General features: G+C 51.4%; 1 protein-coding gene across 9 annotated transcripts in view; it reads left to right on the plus strand.

The window, feature by feature from the left end:
- Positions 1-17932, plus strand: part of IL11RA (interleukin 11 receptor subunit alpha) — a 51725-nt gene that overhangs the window by 21495 nt on the left and 12298 nt on the right. For 5 of the 9 annotated variants that reach the window (XM_085567693.1, XM_085567696.1, XM_085567692.1 and 2 more), the window contains 2 exons: positions 598-677; positions 5204-12108. In XM_085567693.1, the coding sequence (XP_085423819.1) occupies positions 598-677; positions 5204-5280 (157 nt within the window). In that variant the 3' untranslated portion in view covers positions 5281-12108. Of the gene's footprint in view, positions 1-597; positions 678-792; positions 3229-5203; positions 12109-17932 lie in introns of those variants that run through there. The other 4 variants (XM_021554625.3, XM_085567697.1, XM_085567695.1 and 1 more) reach the window with 3 other exon arrangements.

The following is a 17932-nucleotide window of genomic DNA, read 5'->3' on the forward strand; positions in this document are numbered from 1 at the left end:
TCTCCAACCCATCCTGAACCCTTAGCATGGATTGCCCTGTGATCCCCCAGCCCTACTCTGAGGTCCGTGCCAAAACACACTTGCTGCCCTGTAGGGTGGTTTATGCTCCCTTTGCCCCTGTGCCACACCAGTGCCTCTTCCCAGCACACCCATTACTACCCAGCCTGCCTGGGCTCTTTCTGATGGCCCCAGATCCAAGGGACCTTTTTCTGAAAGTCCTCAAGATGCTGCTCCTTCTAATAGCCTCCCAAAGGCTCCTGCTGGAGAATCTCACACTCCAGAGTCAGCACAAACATCCCATCCCTGTGCCTTTGCTCCCTGGGAATCCTGTCCCCAGTTCCCCTCTCATCCCGCCGCCATGGGATCTCCCTGCCATGCTCTGGCTCTGCTCTCAATCCCTTCCCATCCCAATCCTGTTCTGTCTGGTGACCAGTTCCTGCTGTAGCCCTGGAGCTGGCCCACTGGAGAGGTTAAGGTGAGCTGGGCACAGTTGGGCACAACTGGATGGAAACACATCAGGATCACTGGGAATCTGGGCAATCCTGATGCTCAGGAAGGCTTTTTGGGGTCTTCAGCTGCCATTGCTCTCATCCCCAGGCTCCGGGTGAGGAAACATGGCAAGGACAAGACTAAACCCAGCTTTTTGGTTGCTGCCACCCACTTGAGGGCATTACCAAGTGAGTTGGGGTGCAGGATGGAGAATGGGGCGGGGGAATGTGGGACAGGGAATGCAGAGCATGGGGCAGGTCAGTGACTCCACTGTCCCCCTTGACCCCCTGTCCTCTCTCTCAGCAGAAGCTCAGATCCTGTAGTGAGCCCTGGCCAGTCCCTGCTCCATGCACCTGCTTGCCCACGCATGGGACTTGATGCCACTGCTGGCCCCCAAGGGCCCCACACCTCCTGGGTCACCCCACAGCTGTGGACATTGCCGGAGCCCCCAACACCCTGGGGTTGCAGGATGGATCCTAAGGAGAGAGTCTCTGCTCTCAGGAGCGTTGGACTGAGCCCACCAGGAGCCAGCTGGAGTCACTTCAGGCTCAGGGTGACAGGCCAGCTCCACCTCTGAGCGCTGCTAAACAAATGGGGATAAGACACTGAGCCAGCCCCACTTCACTGCCTAGTGTTGGGGGGACCATGGGTGTAGGCTCCCGGGGGTGCCAGGCATCAGTGCCAGACCAAGGGGTGCTGATCCCTGCCTGTCACCCCCCACCAGCTGCCAGCCCCACCCCCTGCCCCTTCCCTCTGCCCCAATCCCCCGTGCTGTGGCTGGACAGAGCAGAGATGCCAATAAAGGGGATATGCCAATGCTATCATTGGCGCTGTCCAGGCAAAACCCCTTTGCAGATGATGCTGGGCCAAGGGAGGGGTGAGCACCAGCTTGGGAATGGTCCTTGCAGGAGGTGCACAGGCAGCAGGGCTGCCTCCCAGACTGTTCAGCCCTCTCCCCAGATGCATGGAGGGGCTGAGAGAGACCCATGCCGAGGCTAAGTGCCAGAAGAGAATGCAGGCAGGCAGCTGTGTAGGACATCTCCCCTGCCCTCACCAGCATGACAGCTGAGACAGGACCCTCTGCACAGCCCCCCCTTGCTCTGCATGTGGCCCCCTTGCCGCACCTCAACCCGGCCCCTCTAATGGCTTCCATGTGTTGGCACCTCCAGATCCCGGTGTTCAGTGCCAGCAGCCCAACAAGATCCAGATGGAGCTGGGTGGAAATTCAGACAGCGGCAACACGTGGAGCAGGGGGAGCAGAGCCAGTGCTGAGTGGGGACCCACCTGGGTCCTGGGGCTGCCTGTGAACCCACGATGCAGAGGGAGCCTGGACTGGGCCAACCACAAAGGGTCCTTGTATGGACTGGGTTGGAGGGAGCTGGAACAGGCTATGCGTTTTGCAATGTGTTGTGTGCCCACAGGCTCCCTGCTGCTCTCACTGGGTGCCCTGGCTGTGGGCTCATGAGGGCTCTCCATGCTTGGCTCTTTGCTTTGCTTGTGGGGTTGCAGCCCCTCACTGTCCCTCATGAGCACAGACATGCTGAGAGAGATGGAGGTCAGCCCTCTATCTGCAGTGTGCAGTGTGCATGGCACTATCCCTGGACCAGAGCAGAGCTCTCCACAGGGAAGGTAAGGCAGGTCACCAACCTGGGGAGTTGTAAGGAGCCAGTTCTTGCCTGGACTTCCAGGCTCAGCAGTCACATCACCTCTCCTAGGTGTATCCCATAGCCTGACAGCTCCAGCTACATCACACTGCCATCATCCTCTGTGGTGTGGTCCCCAGCACCCAACCCAACCAAACACACATTCTGATGTGTCACACAGTCACCCTTGTCTTTTCTCAGTCCCCAGCATGGCTTGGGCAGCCTTTACCATTGGAAACGTCCTCTTATCACTACCAGATCCCACTCCTCTGCCACTATGGAAGGGATCAAAGTAGTGGTTGTGCAGAGATGCTGTGGAACAGAGGTGATGTACATCCCATAGCTGTGGCTCCAGTGTTTGCAAACAACTTAGTACTTTCCCAGCATCTGGTGCTGGTTTAGAGACTGATGCCTGCTTGAGATGTAGCAGCACAGCAGCTAGAAAATGGGAGACAGCAGCTCTGGCCCCTGTATTCTGTGTGCTTTTAAACTCCAGAAAGTCCATGCATACTCCGAATAGAAGTTTGTTGCTGCTGTCTGGGGAACCCATAGATCTGTTTTCCCCATGTGCCAAGCCCCATGTCCCCTTCCTTAGCTGTGGTTGCCTGGCCATGCAGTAGGGACACCCAGTTCTGATGACCGGGGCAGCTTGAGGGCACATCTGGTCTTCATCACTGCATCCTGCTGCCCATGGCTCTGGAGGGTGACCCCTTTCCTCTCTGATGTAAGGTGCCATGACCTGCCATCCATTTTGCAGCTGGAGATACCAAGAGCAGGCAGGGCATCTGCATGCCACCACAAAGTCCTGCCTGCCTGCACTGCAGCTTCTTGCTGGGATGCCCCATGGCTCAGCTCCCTGCCCCAGCAGCCTGTAAATGTGACACACAGGCCTTGGGGACCCAAAGGAAGCAGCAATTTCTGTGTTTCGGGGAATAAAGATGCCTGGTGCTGGGTGCTGCTCTCCCCGTTGCCAAAGGGGAGGATGCACTGGTGCTGGATGTGGGCAAACAGGGCTTTCCAGTGGACTGAGAAGATGCAAGGGAGGGCTGGGGTGAGCAGCAATCTGGAATAAAGGAGAGGGATCCAGATGCCAAAATCAACTTTGTCTTCAAGCTGTGAAGAAGAAAAACAGGAAGGGACCATGGGACCAGTCCCAGTGCCAGTACCTTCCTGTCCCACTGTGGGGCCAGGGCACTTCCTCCAGGCTTGAGCTCTCTGGTGGCTCGTGCAGATGCTCTGCCTGCATACACCCTGCCCCAAGTAGGCACAGGCACATCCAAAGTTGCCTTTGCTGCCACATCCCACCCACCCCAGGGTGGATGCTGTGCCAAGATTGCCAGGGGAGCTGGTACAAGCCAGGCCCAGAGATGCTGAGAATGTGCCAGGTCAAAACAGCCCATGGACTTCATCCACATGAGGTAGGGATGGGTCCAGCTTCCTGGTATGGAACAGGGACCAGCCCAAGCCCAGCAGGAAAAAAAGTGCAGGAGAACATGGCCTGGAATATACTTGGTTTGAAAATTTTCCATCAGCCAATGCTATGCACCAGGGAAGGTTCCCAGCACTGAGACAGAGAGACATCCATATCCATTGTCTCCATCCAGCACAGGATGACCAGATCATGTCTCAGGCAGGGGCTTGTTTGGGAAATCCGTGGCTTTTGGCAAAAACCTTTGGAGCAGGGCACTGGTTGTGGGCAGTTGTGCAGCACTGCCTGGGCTGTTTGACTGCCATCAACCCTGCCAAATTTCTGAGCTAGTCCTCAGGATTAGCCTCTTCCTCTCCCTGCCTCGCTGCCAGGATCAGCCCACATTTTGCAGGGGAGGAGGCGAGTTGCACAGGACTGTCAAGCAAAACAGTCTCAGCTTACCTCTCATGGCTGCTTCTGCTTCCTTCTGTGCCAAATCCTGAGCCAAAGAAAGAAGTAAAAGCAGCTTGAGCAGAATAGCCATGAAACAGGCATCTATCTATATGTGCCACAAGATGATGCAGAGAACAAAGAGCGCATACAGTCAGTGGTTCAGCAGGGAGGGAAGGAGGATGCATGGATTGAAAGAAGGAGACATGCAGGTGTATATACGGATATGTGGATCAGTTGTCAGAGGGAGGAAGGGACAGATTAATTTATAGATGAATGTATGGGTAGGTAGTTTGAACACTCAGTTACCATCCTAAGCATCAAAGATGCTCACTCTGCGGGGGCTGACTTGTGAAGAGGGATGAGAGGCCCATGGACAGAGAGCAAGGACTGTGTTTGGGAACAAGTCTAGAGTGTGACCTATGTACCCAGTCCTCATATAAATGGCATCACGGCTGACATGATGAGACAGAGCCTGAACTGTCACCAGTTCAGGTCCTGATAGTGCTGGGAAGAATGTGGACCATCTCCAGAGGGATTGCATCCTCCTCAGGAGCTGGTTCCATCTCACACTGGCCAGACACTGAGAGAGTAGGAACAGCAAGGACTATGCCTAGAGACACAGTGAATCCAAACATGAATGCTTTAAAAATGTAGTGCTGAGCATTCACCCTGACCATAGCCTTCATCTCACCTCCATGTTGGATACCTGTGCCTGGGGACTTGCTAGAGATACAAGACTCAACCCATTAGAGACCCCTGCAATCCTCCATACTCCCTTTTCTTCATCTGCCTCCCTTTCTAGCTGCCACAGGCCTGAACACTCCTTGCTCTTCTTTCCCGAAACAGAAGAGACATTACCTGCCAGGCCAGATGTGGAGAAGGGAGAGGCCTAAGCTATGTCTTGCTGCTGCATTGTCAGCTTCTCCCTCCAGAAATGGGTTGTTTCTTTTTTTGCTTGATGGGGCTGGCCCCTTCCTTGCCTCTAGGATGCTTTTGGTGTTTCACAGATGGAAAATGCTGAGCACCTGGCCACAGAGACACTGGGAGGCAAAAGCCAACAGCACAGCTCTGCCCAAACACTGCTGCTTATGATGCTCTTGGGAAATGGCTGCTCCCCACTCCAAGACCCAGCAGCAGCAGCCCACAATTTTCCCGCTAGCTTTTTCATTTTCCTCTTTTTTTTTTTTTTTTTTTTTTTTTTTTTTTTTAGCTCTGGGAACAGTCCTGTTGTCCAAGCAAAAAGTTCCTAATATTTTATATTCCTTCCCTTCAATGTGGTGGCACTAGAGGACATGTGCTGTGTGCTCCCCATGCACACATTTCTGAGGACTACACCTCCTTAGTACTGCCATGTTACTTTCTCAGAGGAGATGATCTCCTCCCTTTACAAAGTCAGGAACTCCTTCTCCTCCAGCTGCAAGGACTAAAACAGAGCAGGACACACTTTGGGAGCTTCCCTGGGCAACCTCTCTACCTGCTCTCCTTCCACCAGCTGCACCTTTTCCCTCCCTTCATTCACTGCCACATCAGCTGCTGTGTCAGTATGAGCAGAATAAGCAAGTAGAGGTTATGGACAGCATGGCCCAGACCTCTGCAGAAACTTCTGAACCAGCTGGGGCACTCCAGTGCTCCCCATGTTTCCAGGATTCCATGGAGCAGGCACTGGGCAGACAGAGCTCTGCACAGCTGTGCCTTTACATCCTGAATATGATGGACCCCAGTTAAATGTGCATCTGGGAATCTCATGTGTTCTTTGCAGGGTCACATCACATTCAAGTAACTCCCATCCTTTGTTCTCCACTGGGAGATCCACCAGATGTGGGAGCAGCTGAGCTCCACACGAATTCTAGGCACTGGCACCAGCATAGTCACCTCTTTGCTGATGGATCCTGAGGTCGTAAGGTGCCAAAAGTGTCTGATCTGTCTGAGATCCCCTCCTGGGATGATGGCTGATCCCCAGGATAATCTGCAGGTCTTAAAGGGACTGATTCCCAGGGGAAAGCTAACCTGGAAAGTACTGATCACTAGAAATATGCTGACTTGGAAGGCACTGATGCCAGAGAGGATGCTGACTTGCAAGGTGCTGATTGCCAGTGGAGTGCTGAAGATGCCAGTCTGGAGGGCACTGATCCCCAGGAGAAGACTAACCTGGAAGAGATGCCTGTGAGGTTGCCAATCTGGAAGGCACCAATCCCCAGGGGTTTGCTGATCTGAAAGGCACCATTTATCCAGAACATGGTGCTTTTCCCCCTACTGCAGGGCACTTCTTTCAGCTCCCCACTTACACTGGGCAGCAGCTCAGCCAGGAATCCTCTCCAAGGGCTTGGGCTAGGGATCCACACTCGGGCAGGCATCTAGGCTGGCGGCAAGGAGCCTGGCAAGCTGCCTGGAGGAAGCTTAACCAGCACCACCTATTCCAATTTTCCTCCTCCTCGGAACTCCCAGCTGGGACTCCTTGCCCAGCTATGGGCAAGGGGGCGTGTGGCTCCCAGCTACTGCCAAAAGAACCACAAGCCGCATCCTTCTGCGGGTGAGACTCTGTTTTCCCACTAGATGGCAAACATTGCCTTCAAAAACTGCCTTCAGAGAAATTGTGTCCATCCTTCTGAAAGGAGGCTGAGGAAATGCTCAGGGAAAAACCCTGGGGGTGACGGGTCTGAGGCTTCTTCATTGTGGGGCTGGGGGTAGCAGGGACCCCGGCATGCTCCTCATCTTGCTTTTTCTGTCATTGCTGAAATGGTTTTCCTTTCCCACCTGCCTGCTTTCTCCCTGGTCCTGGAAGACCCACTCTTTGCCCTGTGCCGGTGGGACTGAGCACCCTGGGCTTGCAGGAGAGGCATCTGGTTAACTCTGGGTAGCACCTTGAACTTCCACAGCCAGAGACTGAAGCCCAGAAGCTTTTCTGGGAATTAATTATACTGTGGCTTGCGAACCAAATGAGTGTTCATTCCTCTCTGCAAGTGCCCAGGTCCACCGGCAAGCCATTATGCTGTGTGTAAATAAAGGAGGCAGGGATGAAGGCTGTGTGGTCATGTGCACACTTGTCCGAGGTCTTCTCCCAACTCCGAAGTATTTCCAGGCTTCTTTTAAGTTTTAATTCAGGCCCAGATTTTTTTATGGTCTCTGTATTATCCTTGTGCAGAAGTTTCCTGAATGTTTGTTGCTGGCCCTGGCATTGATGCAATATTGCTGTGTGGTTAAACACGATGTGTCATAGCTAATGAAGGCACTGACTGTGGATGGTAAATGTTTAATATGGACAAATCAAGCCAATTAGGGAATATCAAGAGAAAAGTGTGTCATCTCAGCTGTGTCTGTCCTGTGTGGAGGAGAGGGTCTGTGGAAGGGTAAAACCCCTGCCACTGCAGGATCAGCAGCTCCTAACACCAGCCAAGTGTAAAGATGCTGGATGCAGATCTTTCTGCAGACCTCCAGTCTACCCTGTGGGTACCTTCACCTGTGGGACAAGGACAGTTTTTTTAGAACAAGACTTTATTTCTGGAATGCAGACTTCTGGTTGGCTGGAGGGGATGGCAGCCATCTTCAGTGCCGAGCTGCCAAATGAGAAGTAGTAAATCATCTCACTTAAAACATTTCTTGTAGACTCCCAACAGGACTCTTGGCCATTCACAGCATGCTGCCTGGTTTTGTGGCAAGCCTGTGGCTCAGCAGTGCTCAGACAGGAGCACCATGGATCCCCATCAATGGCAGCCCCTCACCAAGCATTAATTAAGTAATGGCAGCAGCTGTATTCCCTCCACAAAGCGCTCGGAGCCCTGCTCCTCACAGCTTCCTCTGCCCTCCCTGCCTCAGTTTCCTCCTGGGCACATTGTATGATTTACACTTGGCTTAGAAGGATCCTTCTGGTGTCCTGGCCACTTCCTTCAGGAAGAGATCATTGACTCTTCTTCCATGAGGGCTGGCAACTCCCTCACAAAGCTATTTATAGTCACAGAGAAAACTCTGGAAAATGAAAGGAATAATGTGTCTGGGGAATAGAAACTGAGGGAGCTGTTGGTAACCAGTCTGCAGCCTGTGGCTCAGGGCAGTAAGCCATGGATGATCGTGATGAGCCAAGCAGGTAGAAAGCATTTCTGGCCCTTTCCAGCTGGGCTCCCTGCCAGCTCTTGTATGTGCTGATGCCTGGGGACAACAGGGACAGCAGTGACAACATGGATGGTGTGGGCTCTGGTGCAGCACCCCTGTGGCTTGAGGCTTCCACATCCCTTGGTGAAACTCACAGCCTCTGCAAGCAGCAGAGCAGAAGTTAAGCACAGATGTGTCTACTTGAGTCCTGAAGCTGAGCTTTGCTAATCCAGGAGGGTTTGACCTCTTAACCTGGGGACACCAAGAAATGGACAATTCCCCATGTCTCGGGCTGTTGTATTTTTGCCTTGATATGTGCCTGATTCCAGCTTTCCAGTCCAGATCCTGAGAGCAGTTCTATCCCTTCCCTGTAGGCTCAGGGTTCTGGGGGTGGTTTCCACTGAACAAATGCTTCCTGCCTCTGCATGGCATCTCTAATTGGTGACAGACTGCCATGGGCAGCAGCCACCCTCCCATCCCCCACTCTTACTTTAGGCCTCATCTCAGATCCCTGGAGGCTGGGCCCTGTCAGGAATGGTCTCAAGATAACCAGCAAACCAGGGGCCGAAGCAAACTGGGAGCCATGTTCTCTCCCATCTGCAGCAGGGTGACACCATACACATCCCTCAGCTCATGCTGCCTGGTGAGAAAATCCTCTAAGCATGGAGCTGGCAATGCTTCAGAAAGCCTGGTAGAGCTGTGCTGAGTTACTTTAGGTAAGGACCTGCACCTCTCTCCCATGGCATGATGTTTTGGCCTGATGTGAGACACTGGTGGCAGACTCAAAGATGCTGCAGGGGCTGCGGGGCTAGGCATCCCCTTTGTGCTTGTTTAGAAGCCCCAGCAGGTGATGGATGAGAGGCATGAGCAGACAAGGTAGCTGAAGAAGCTGGAGAAATGCTTTTGCTGTGCGCAGAGCTGAGGGATGAGCCGTGTGGCAGGGTAAAAGCAATAAGCCACCATGGCACTTTGAGAGCCCCAGCAGAATCATCATGCAGAAACCAACACCCAGGCCCACACAGAGAGGAACCAAGACACTCCAGCTCTGCTAAGGACTGCTTTCTAGTTGGTAATGTTGCCTGCCTTTGGGGTCAGGCTAGCTGACCTGGACCAAAACCTGCCAGAAATGATGCTCAGAGTGTTCAGCACAAGGGGGCATTTGCTTCAGTTGCTGTCACCCGTGCAGCCCTAATGCCCTGCAGTGGGCACTGCTCTGTCTTCAGGAGCACTGGGACAGTCAAGAAGGTCAGACTCCTGCCTGTAGCCTAGCTCAGGAAAACTGCTGGAAGGACAGATGGAAGGAAGCACAGAACAATTTGTGTGCCACCATTGCTGGGAGGGCAGGCTGCTCCTGCCTAGCAGGAGGGGAACCCAGCAGAAACCAAAGCCTCAATTGGAGGAAAGAGGAAAAAGTCAATGCTGTTGATGTCTCAGATCCTGCAGAGGGTTAGTGGCCTTCCCTTCCTGCGGGATTTTTGCTGTTTGCTTATTCTTATTACATCAGCATAGGAGTTTGGCTCTGCTCCAGGGCCTAGTTCTGCAGAAAATAGCCTCTTTCTCTTCCTTTTTGCACCACAATCCTTTAAAAGCAGCAGTTCCTAAACTGTGGCCTGAGGATCTCTAGTGAAGACCTGACAGGTGATCTACAGACCTGTTTCACCTCTGCAATTCTCCTGGCTCTTCAGGGCTGGAAATTGATAAAAGACCCCAGAACTGGGGTCTGGATTTCAGAGGAAGTATACTGATGCTGGAAAGGTCATGCTTTAATTTCTTCAGGAAGGCAGTAATTTCAAAGATGAAAAGCAAAAACGATCTGCCTCATTTGCTGAACATTAGCTGCAAAGGGAAGCACAGGTTCCCTTTGCACAGGCTCCAGCACAGCCCATGGTGACTGGTACTGTGATTCCCCTGGTACAGTAATTCTGATGCCCTTCCTCAATGCACATCTTGGATCCAGAAAGTAAGAAAAGCCCCAAAAAGACAAGGAGACTAGCTGTCAGGTGGATGGGCGGCAAATGAAACCTCACAAGGTGTGAGAAGGGGGCACTGCCCACCCAGCTGTGGGGTCTTGCTCCTATCACACCAAGAGAAGCCCAGCCTCTTGGTATCTCTGGGATCTGGGCTGCTGATGCCTCCTATCTCTCCTGTGCCCTGCATCTTTGTCAAGAACAGCAAGGAGACAACACAGCTCCCCACTGCTCCTCTAGTCGTGGCTCAGGCTGGGCATGACAAAGTACCTCTCCAAGCCACACAATCCATCAGCAGCAAAGGACAAATTACTGTTGGCAGTGCAGAAAGAGAGAGGGTAAGACCAAGGTGTGGTGCTTGCAAGTGTCTCTACAAGGAAATGAACCTTCATTGTAGCACTGTATTTACTGAAATGTACACAGGGCTGTGTAATCTGCAAACCTGAGCAGACTGTAAAAAGGAGGAAAGGAGCCAAGTCCTCCCTTTATCATTTAGATTTACCTTCGATTCTTTATTCTTTGAAGACAGTTACCAGGCTAAGTTTTTGAATCCCGTACCCAATAGAGATATGGAAAGCCCTTTAATCAACTGCTGTGTAATCAGCAGCTTATTTCACTGCAGAGGTAAATGACACTAGTGTGAGACATTAGCTGTGCACTGCTCAGAGCTCTCTGGAAAACATCCCTGATTAGCTGGGAAGTATTCACTGGTATGCACCTGGGGCTGGCTAAGCAGGCTAGCCTTACCCCATCCCTGGCTGCAAAACAGGTAGTTTTCAGTGTCCTCACACAGGTACAGGGGGCCATGCACACCCTTGTGACACCATCCAAGTACACCCGGAGGGTGCCAGGAGGGATAAACCAAGCAAATGGCAGTATGGAATGTGCCTAGGGCTCTGATCTGATGTCAACTCTGAACTGACACTGGCTTACATGTACCAGCATGGGAACTTTGAAAAAGAGTAGCAGAGACCCACCAGGATGGAGATTTTGGCTTCTTCCCATGCTCGCTGTGTCCTGTGCAAGCTCTTTCACCATAAGCCATAGGCATATGTGGCTGTCACCTGTACCCATCTCCCACTTCCAGCCTGCAGCCACTACTGGTGCTGGTGGCAGTTTGGCAGATGCCTTTTGCTTGCTCTGTGTTTGTGTGAGAAGGAAGTTATGGAGGACAAGACTTGTGGACCCATCCCAGCACATCACAGACACCTTGAGAGGGGGTCTCTCGCAAAGACAAGCATTGCATGACCAAAGCAGGGCTTCCCTGGCCTGGAGGTTTGTAAGTGTTTTCCTGTGATATTAGGATAGTAAGGAGGTGAATAGAATGATGAAGCATTTCCCTTGGCCCATGCCAGCACTCAGCACTGTGTCTTCAGTTCAGCACACCAGCAGGAGCATCAGCACTCAAGTGCAGGATGTGCCAGCCAAGTATGCCTCTACCAAAGAACTGTTACCCTTACAGGTGCTGTCCAGAGACTCAGACATGCACTAGACCCTAAAGCCCTCGCAGTCTTAACCTAAAGAGACCAGGCATACAATGAATGGGAGTAATCTGCCACTCCTGTACACAGGGAAGGAGGAGGACACACAGGAGTGAGTGACACACAGAGACCATGACAGGGCTAAAGGTAATGGATGAGCCTGTTGTCACTGAGGAGCAAAGTTCAGCAATGTCATTCTTTCAAGACCCAGGTGCTCCAGGGCTCAGAGCTGCAGCTATGTCTGTCTGATAAGCTCTTTGACATACACAGGTCACAATCTCTTCTGCTAGGGCTGCTCCTCCTCACTGAGGCATGGTGGTGACAAGGGGCATTTTCCCACAGCATGACCACAAACCCTCTTGTTCCTTCAGAAATGGTGTTTGGGATGCAGCAACAGCAGCTGCAAGAAATTTGGAGGAAGGGTGGTCATCTGTCAGAGCAGCCTCTTACTTTGTGCCCATCTCTGAGTCCTGTCATGTTCACCCCAATCACCCCTATCTACAGAAATCACTCTCCCTTCAATAAAAGAAACCAAAACAACCAACAAACAAACTGAATGAAACCCACAAACAGGAACCAAAGCACAAAATACTTGAACTATGTTGGAGTGATCCATCAGCATTTTTCAGTCAATAGTCAGCACAGATGTGGTCCAGGGTGATGTTTATCTACTGCAAGGAACTGGAAGTACCCATCAGTACCATTTGTGAGTTCACATAAAACCAGCCCAACCTCGTGCATCATGTCCTGAGCCCTGCACTGCCCCTGGGTGCCCTCAGGCAAAGTTCTCTCCAGCTTTTTTATCTCTGCTGCCAGTTTCTATGGGTTTCCAGGATGTGCTGCGACACACCCACAGCCTGGGATGGCTCCGTGTGACTGCTAGCCTTGGACTTTGCCTGCCTGAACAAAGACAAGAAGAGACCCAGTGGTGCCTTCCTTCTTCCCAGCGGGTGGCTGCCTTTTTCTGCTGGCCAGGATTTTTCAGGGAGTCGGGGACGTTGGATTAAGCATTGCTAGAGCAGGGAGGAGAGCCAGGAGAGTTCTTGTTCCTGTAGCACAGGAGGTCAAAGGACCAGAACACTCCATCCCAAACAGCACTCACAGCTCCTCTGTCTGCAGCCACTTCCTCAGGATGTGAGAAATGCTGGGTAGGTAAAGATCTCTTGGGGATGAAGGACAGGGAAAAACCTCTGCTGGTACCCCTCATCCCAGCCCCCTGAAGGATGAGGGGTGCCTCAGCAAGCAGAATGCTTGGAAAGAGCAGGTGCCCCAGTACTCTGTGGGACTTGTCAGAGGACACCAACACGAGGGTGAGAACAGGTTGATGAGCCTCTTTGATCATTCAGGAGAGTGGCAGGATATACCTCTTACAAGAATAAAAGAATGTGAAAGGCATCATGTGAAATTTCACATTGCAAAGGGTGAAGGAAACAACCCAAGAGCTGCAGTGCTGGGTCAAGACAGAGGCTCTCTCATTCTCTTCTCCAGTTCTCTTCTTCTCTGTCTCTTCTGTTTCAGTGGTAGCTGAGACCACTACTAGGTGCATAAGGGAAATCAGCAGACAGAGAGGAATCCAGAGTTATCCTTCCCTGCCAGCACCCAGGAGTCACCAGTGCAGGAGTTTCCCCAGGTGGAGCTTGTGTGAGAACCACATGCACCTACCTGTGGTCACTTGTCCAGCCGCTGGCTGTGCCCCACCAGCACCCTGTGCTGCGACTTCAACGGATTATCAACAGAGAGTGCGAAAAGAGCACTGCTGTAGTTTTTAAACTTTGACCTGAGCATTTCAGGGATGCACATGGAACAGGAGTCTTTAGGGTGACTCTGGCAATGCTGCAGTGGGCTGTGCAGAGGATGTTTCTGACCAAATTTGACTGGGGGTTCTGGGCCAACCTCCCTCAATAAGAAGGAGGCTTTTAAAGGCCTTTAAGGATTCCAGGGGATCAGTGCACTTCTAATGCTGCAGGGGTAGCTTTATGCGAAGGGAGAGGAGCTGAGGGGCTCAGTAGCTTTCAATGCTTCCCAGTTTCTGATAGCTCCTTTCCAACAGTTTAGGAGTTTGGCTAACATGGTGGCTGTGCTTGGAGTGGGACACATTTTCTTTTCCCATCCTTCTGACTGTTATCTTGATGACTCTCGCCTCTGTTTACAGTAAGAAAGGATGCACAAGTAAGTCCTTCCTTAGCAGGGCATGGAGCCAGTCTGCCTTATCAGGCACAGAAGAGTCAGCCAGGGACTTCCCATTCCTTGCTACTGTGCCCCTTTAGGAATACCTAGTACATCTTACATGCTTCAGAAACTTCCCTAGCTCCCCCTGTGCACTCTCAGCAGTTCTGTCCCAGAAGGCTTTAGCTTGACAATCTTAGGTGGCTTTTTCCTGTTTTTGATAAGCCTCTGCCTGGAAATCCTTGGACAGGGGTATCCCACAGGAAAACTGGGAAGGATTATGCTGTTCTGGAGTAGTACATCCCCTTTGCTCCACAGGGAAGCTCTCAAAATCCCAGCAACTGTGGCCTTCTCCAGCAATCTTTGCAAGCAGCTGAGAAAAAGTCTCAGTTCTGAATTTTGATGTTTGGCTCTTTGCCTGTGCTGTCCCTGATGGCCCAGGCAAGCATGGCATGAAGCCGCAGACTCTCTTCACAACAGAGCTGTGCCAAGACTCCACCTGGCTGTCAAAGAAAGCCCATTCTAGCAGCTCCATACCTAATCCCTGCAGAACTACCTGCCCTTTGCATTGACACACGCAGTCCTGAACAGGAGAGCAGAGAGAGAAGGATAAATGCTGAGTAGATTGAGGCTGTTCAGACTGTAAAGTACAGACCCAGAAGACTTTTGTGTAAGTACAACCAGACACAGTCAATGGGAGGCAAGATCTGGACCAGGAGGAATTCCTTCCCAGAGTACACTGAAGGGGTTCTGGAAGCAGAGAAGGCAATGACCCTCCTGTTTTAACCAGCTGGAGTTCTTGTGAAAAAACACCTCAGGGTCACATTCACAAGGGTGAATGCCCTGCTGAAAGAAGTTATTCTCTCCCTACCTTTCCCTGCTTGCAACACAAGAAAGGCTGCTGCCTCAAAACTAGTGGTGCAAGTGAGGCAGAGCCCTCTGGAAAGCTGGAAGGTTCTGTTCATCACGGACTTGTCCCAGCTGCCAGCACTGCCCATGATGAATAGCCTCAGCATGTTCCAGCACACCACAGCCCCCCAGCATTTACTTTAGACAGCTGCAGCACAAGGAAGACAAATGAGATACAGAGAAACCCAACCTTCTATTGGCCCCCTCCGTCTCTATTTACACGTCTGTTTTCTCCTCCAAGGCCATGCATCTCCTTTGTTTAGGAAAGTGCCTGGCTTCTGATCTTGTTCCAGATGTTTTTTTGCTTGAGTCCTTCCTTATTCTGTTAGAGCACTGAGCGCAGACACTTGAGGGCCTGCTTTGATTAGAGCTCCCTTGAATCCAATGCTTCAGGCTTTGCACCAATGCAAAACCATGGCCTCTGCTTGGCACTACCCTGGGGGCCAGGCAGCGCACATCTCCTGCCAGCCAAACTCTCACATCTGCCTCCCACTCCAAATCTTGGAAACATCACAAGGGTGAGGATATACCATGAAGTGGAATGGTCTCCATCTCTCTGAGCTCTTCAGAGAGATGAAGGACCCTGCAAGGGTTTCCCCCTCAAGATGAGCCTGAGCTGTGCCCTCACTCCAAGCCAAGGCTGAGCCTCAGGATGCTGGCCATACAGCCATCCACTCCACCAGAGCATGTGGCAGCATGAGAGCTCTGTGAGGAGCCCAGCCCTGCGAGGACAGGTGGTCTGGGAAGTGTTTGGCAAGATGGGAACAGTGTGTTCTGCCAGCTAGCTCTCCAGCTTCAAACCAGCCTTTATTTATCCCTGAGCAGGGCTGCACAGCTGCTTTCAAATGGCGTTTGATGCTAAACTCGTTGGCTTCACGTTCGCCCTGAAGAGCTCTTTTCTGTTATCTCTTTGGGTTGCTTTCTTTTTTTCCCTCAAGCCCAAACTCAAATTATGCTGGTGAAACAGAGCCAAGCCTGCCAAGGCCCTCATCAGGAGTGCCCTAGCATGTGTCCCAGATGGAGAAAACAAGAATGCTGGTTTTCACTGCTGATGGTTCACACTCTACTATTAGCACTGCACAGCCTGCTCCACTTCAAAGGTACTTCTATTGGAAGACACTCAAGATCTGTTTCTTTCAGTCTGTTGTGGCAAGCTGTCCCCATGCTCCCAAGGCACCTTCATCACTTGGGCACCAGGTCAGATCCTGGATTTGCATGCAGGAGCAAGGGTTTCCTGTGACCACAGGCAGCCTCACATCAAGCACCCAACAAGTAAATGGGGGCTTCAGGGTGTAACTCCATCCTCCCTTCTCCACCTTTTAGAGAAATTCCCAAGGTCATGGAAAATGAAGGATTTCAGGTAGCCCTCAGAAGTATAGCATAAGGCAGAGGAACCTGGTAGGTTCCTCTCTCACCTAGCAAGAACCTGGTAGGACAATTTAGCAAAGGGGGGAAAAAGGATTAGGAAGGACTGCCTGGGGTCATCTAATCCATCTTGCGCTGAGCCAGAGCCAGCACCTCTTCCAGTTTTCTGACAAGCTCTGGTCTCATTGTAAAAGTTTCCAGCAGTGGACATGCATCATTTCGTCATCGGCCTCTTCCTGTTAAATGGAATTTCCCCCAAAATCTGACCCCTGTGGTGTCTTGACTTATCAAAATTAAACTCAGTACTTCTTTTCACTTTCTCTTTGCTATGTCCCTCTGTGCACTTGAAAACCATGTCATCCATTCCTGGAAGCAAGATTAAATCAAGTTCCTTCGGCCTGTTGTTTGAGGCCACATCATTCACACCTCTGATCAAGCTCACCACTGTACTCCACAATGCTCCCAGGTGGGTGCACACCTTTCCAGAGACCAGCTGTCCCATCTGAGACCACGTCTTCCAATGAGAGTGATTTTTAAAATTCGTGTCCTACAGGACCATTCATGAGTGATGTCCAAAATCCTCAGTAAAGAAATCTCAGAGATAAATCAAGCAGCCACCCCTGCTAAAATGGAAGGGGACAGCAGCTGGATGCAGTGACAGCAAGCTGCAGGACATCTACCCCTTTTTCCTCATCCCAACACAACCCCCATTTCTCCTGTTAGTACTGTACCAGCTGCCAAGTTGGACTGGAGACCTGAGCACCTCTTGGTGTGAGGCTGACTCACAAAGGGCTCTTTGTGTTGATCTTTTGCTTCAGTCTGCAGTAACTTAAACACCTGCTTTACAGCACACTGGCATGACAAGAGATGCTACTTTTTGAAACAAACCACCTGTGTTGGATTTGCTGGCAGCAGGGCTAGTGAGTAGCTGGAATTCAGATCAAGGTAGAGAGAGCATCCCTGTTACCATCCTCTGTCAAGCTTCAGAATGTCTGCTGCCACAAGTGTCTGTACTGGGATGGGGGGCAAAGCAGGACAGAGCCTGCCCACCCAAGGTGAGAGGTTCTGAGCTGAGTGACAGCAGCTCCAGGACCTGCTGCCCTCCTGAAGCCAACTGAATGCCACAGGCTCAGCAAAGAGCCATTGCACAGTGCAGACACAGCCTTCAGAAACAGCCAGGTTCCACACAGCAGATATCATCCCTGCTTTCACCCCAGGCAGGCAGTGAAACCCGCAGCCCTGTTGGCTCTGACACTGGGAATTCCCTGGGGTAGCTGTCCTTGTCAGGGTCAGAGGACAATGCAGTGGCTGGGAAATGAAACCAAGCACTGTGAGAAGAGGCTGGATCTGTAGCTCTAGTGCATCTGGGACACTTCTGTTTTTGTTCTTTTCAGAACAGTGACTGTCATCCATCACCATAAACACACTGGTGCCTTTCCAAAAGCTGTGTCAGCTAAATAAAAGCTGGCAAACTATATATTGCAGGTACTTTCAAGGAAAGCATTTTATTTACTTACCAAAGACCACCTCAGCAGCTCACATTGCTGGAGAATTGTCCCACCCACAGAGAGCAGAAAGTGACAGCTTGAAAATTTAAACAGGATTAAGGAGTATCCATGTAAACAGAGTTGTGGGCTTGTAGTGCACATCTCAACAGAGAAGGGGCTTTCCTAGCCATAACATCTGTGGGAAAGTAGGGAAGAATTAGATATGTTTGGAGCAAGAAAAAACTAAAGGCTGCAGCAGGTGAACCTCCCAAGCCAGGAAGCTTGTGAAACTCCACACCTTGCAAATCTGCATTGGCACAGCTGGACAGGCACAGAATAGTCACAATGCCAGTAAAATACAGAAGGATTCAAGGAAATTTGGCACACACTGGGCAACATGGGGCCAAGCAGACAGAGTGAGACACCAGGATTAGAAGTTCGTGCTTGTTAGATCTAAAGAAAGATTGTGGGAAGAGCC

Source organism: Lonchura striata, chromosome Z (assembly GCF_050655825.1).
Source record: "Lonchura striata isolate lonStrDom1 chromosome Z, ASM5065582v1, whole genome shotgun sequence".
NCBI lineage: Eukaryota > Metazoa > Chordata > Aves > Passeriformes > Estrildidae > Lonchura > Lonchura striata.